This window comes from Mus pahari, chromosome 14 (genome assembly GCF_900095145.1).
Source record: "Mus pahari chromosome 14, PAHARI_EIJ_v1.1, whole genome shotgun sequence".
In the NCBI taxonomy this organism is placed as follows: Eukaryota; Metazoa; Chordata; class Mammalia; order Rodentia; family Muridae; genus Mus; species Mus pahari.
This window is the reverse complement of record NC_034603.1, coordinates 46,016,840-46,018,701: the sequence shown is the minus strand read 5'-3', so window position 1 is coordinate 46,018,701 and position 1,862 is coordinate 46,016,840. Positions and strand designations below refer to the sequence as shown.

The 1,862-nt window shown below is 43.9% G+C and overlaps 1 protein-coding gene across 1 annotated transcript in view; it reads right to left on the bottom strand.

The window, feature by feature from the left end:
- The window catches only part of Kiaa0100 (KIAA0100 ortholog), a 29,988-nt gene that overhangs the window by 4,665 nt on the left and 23,461 nt on the right, over positions 1 to 1,862 (bottom strand). The window contains exons 29-30 of the mRNA XM_029546127.1: positions 1,002 to 1,123; positions 301 to 485 (exon numbers count right to left, since the gene is read on the bottom strand). Coding sequence (XP_029401987.1) covers positions 301 to 485; positions 1,002 to 1,123 — 307 coding nt within the window. The remainder of the gene's footprint in view (positions 1 to 300; positions 486 to 1,001; positions 1,124 to 1,862) is intronic.

Sequence of the window (1,862 nt, the reverse complement as noted above, 5' to 3'; positions counted from 1 at the left end):
GAACTTGAACTGTAGAGTCTCATGTAAACCTGTGGGTTCTGGGGGCCTTGAGGACACTGTGTGTCATCTCTCTTCTGGCTGAGATGGCTCAGTGGGTAAGAGCACCCGACTGCTCTTCTGAAGGTCCTGAGTTCAAATCCCAGCAACCACATGGTGGCTCATAACCATCTGTAACAAGATCTGATGCCCTCTTCTGGAGCATCTGAAGATAGCTACAGTGTACTTACATTAAATAAATAAATAAATAAATAAATAAATAAATAAATAAATAAAGAGACCCTCCATATCTATCAAAGGAGCTCTGTCCTCAGATCACCCAGGATGGTTACCTTCATGATAGAATACATCTGCTTCTCTAGGTGCCTTATCTGGGCCACATGCTGCCGCACAGCCTCCTGCAGGTGTAGTATGCTGCTGCGCTGCTCCTCAGGATTGCTAGAGATCTCCAGCTGGAACCTCACACGCTGTTTCTTTTCACTATGCTCCTAAAAGAAGGGAAAAGGGAAAAGTGTACTTTTTTTGTTTTGTGTGGTGCTGTGACTAAAACCCAGTTTCCCTCATGCTAACTAAGTACATGCTTTACTAATGGAAGGAATGTCTGCAGCCCCTTGAATTCATGTTTTTTAAAAGGTTAAGTCTTGTAGAAAAGTGAATGTTATCTGGAAAGCTGACCTTTACCAATCATGATCTGAATAAAAGATCTGCAATCCACATTCGTAAGATTTCATAAGCTAGGCCCACAGGGTAGAGCTGGAGGCTTAGTGGTGTGTAGGTGACTGAGTAGAGACCTGTCTAGAACAAGCTATACAGTCTTAGACACACCTAAACATAAACAGTAGGAGTTCCAACAGCTGTAACTGACTGAGAAGGTATCAGTTTCTTTCTTATCCACTGAGCCATCTCATCAGCCCAGCACTACTTTATTTAACTGGGACCGAAGTAAAAGGCAAGATCAAAGTTCAGGTGAGCCTAACTTGAATTCTAGAAAGGCTCACACTCACCTTCCGCTTGGGTTCTACATGGAGAAGCAGGTTGTTGACAATGTCCAGAATCATAGCATACTGAGCTGGGTTGGTAGAAATTTCCAATTCGTGGTGGATGAGAGTAAAAGTATCCACAGCCCCTACAGAATTGCAAGCAGTTAATTAACAGGTTCAGGTTTCTCCCTAGATATTCAATCTCCTAACCCGTATTTTTGTTTGTTTGTTTTTAAAGATTTATTTATTATTATATCTAGGTACACTGTAGCTGTCCTCAGACACAACAGAAGAGGGCATCAGATCTCATTATGGATGGTTGTGAGCCACCATGTGGTTGCTGGGACCTTCGGAAGAGCAGTCGGTGCTCCTAACCACTGAGCCATCTCTCCAGCCCTTGTTTTGTTTTCTTGAGACAGGGTTTCACTATGTAATCCTGGCTGGCCTGGAACTCACTCCACCTGTCTCTGCCTTCTGGGTGTGGAGATTAAAGTTGTGCACCACCATACCCAGCCTAACAAACATTGGGAACCACTCATGTTAGTCAATCCAACACAAAGGGAAGAAGAGGCACCCAGGAATAGAAATATACTTTTCAAAATCCTAATAACCACTGTCCCAGTTTCCTCTAAGAGTACAGGTTGTTCTAATGGCTGGACTTACTAATGGCCAAGTAAATGTTAGTACCAATAGCGCACAGGAACCCCTCTAATGTCTATTATCTTAAAACCACGAAGGAGGGCTGGTGAGATGGCTCAGCGGGTAAGAGCACCCAACTGCTCTTCCAAAGGTCTGGAGTTCAAATCCCAGCAACCACATGGTGGCTCATAACCATCCGTAACAAGATCTGACTCCCTCTTCTGGAGTGTCTGAAGACAGCTACAG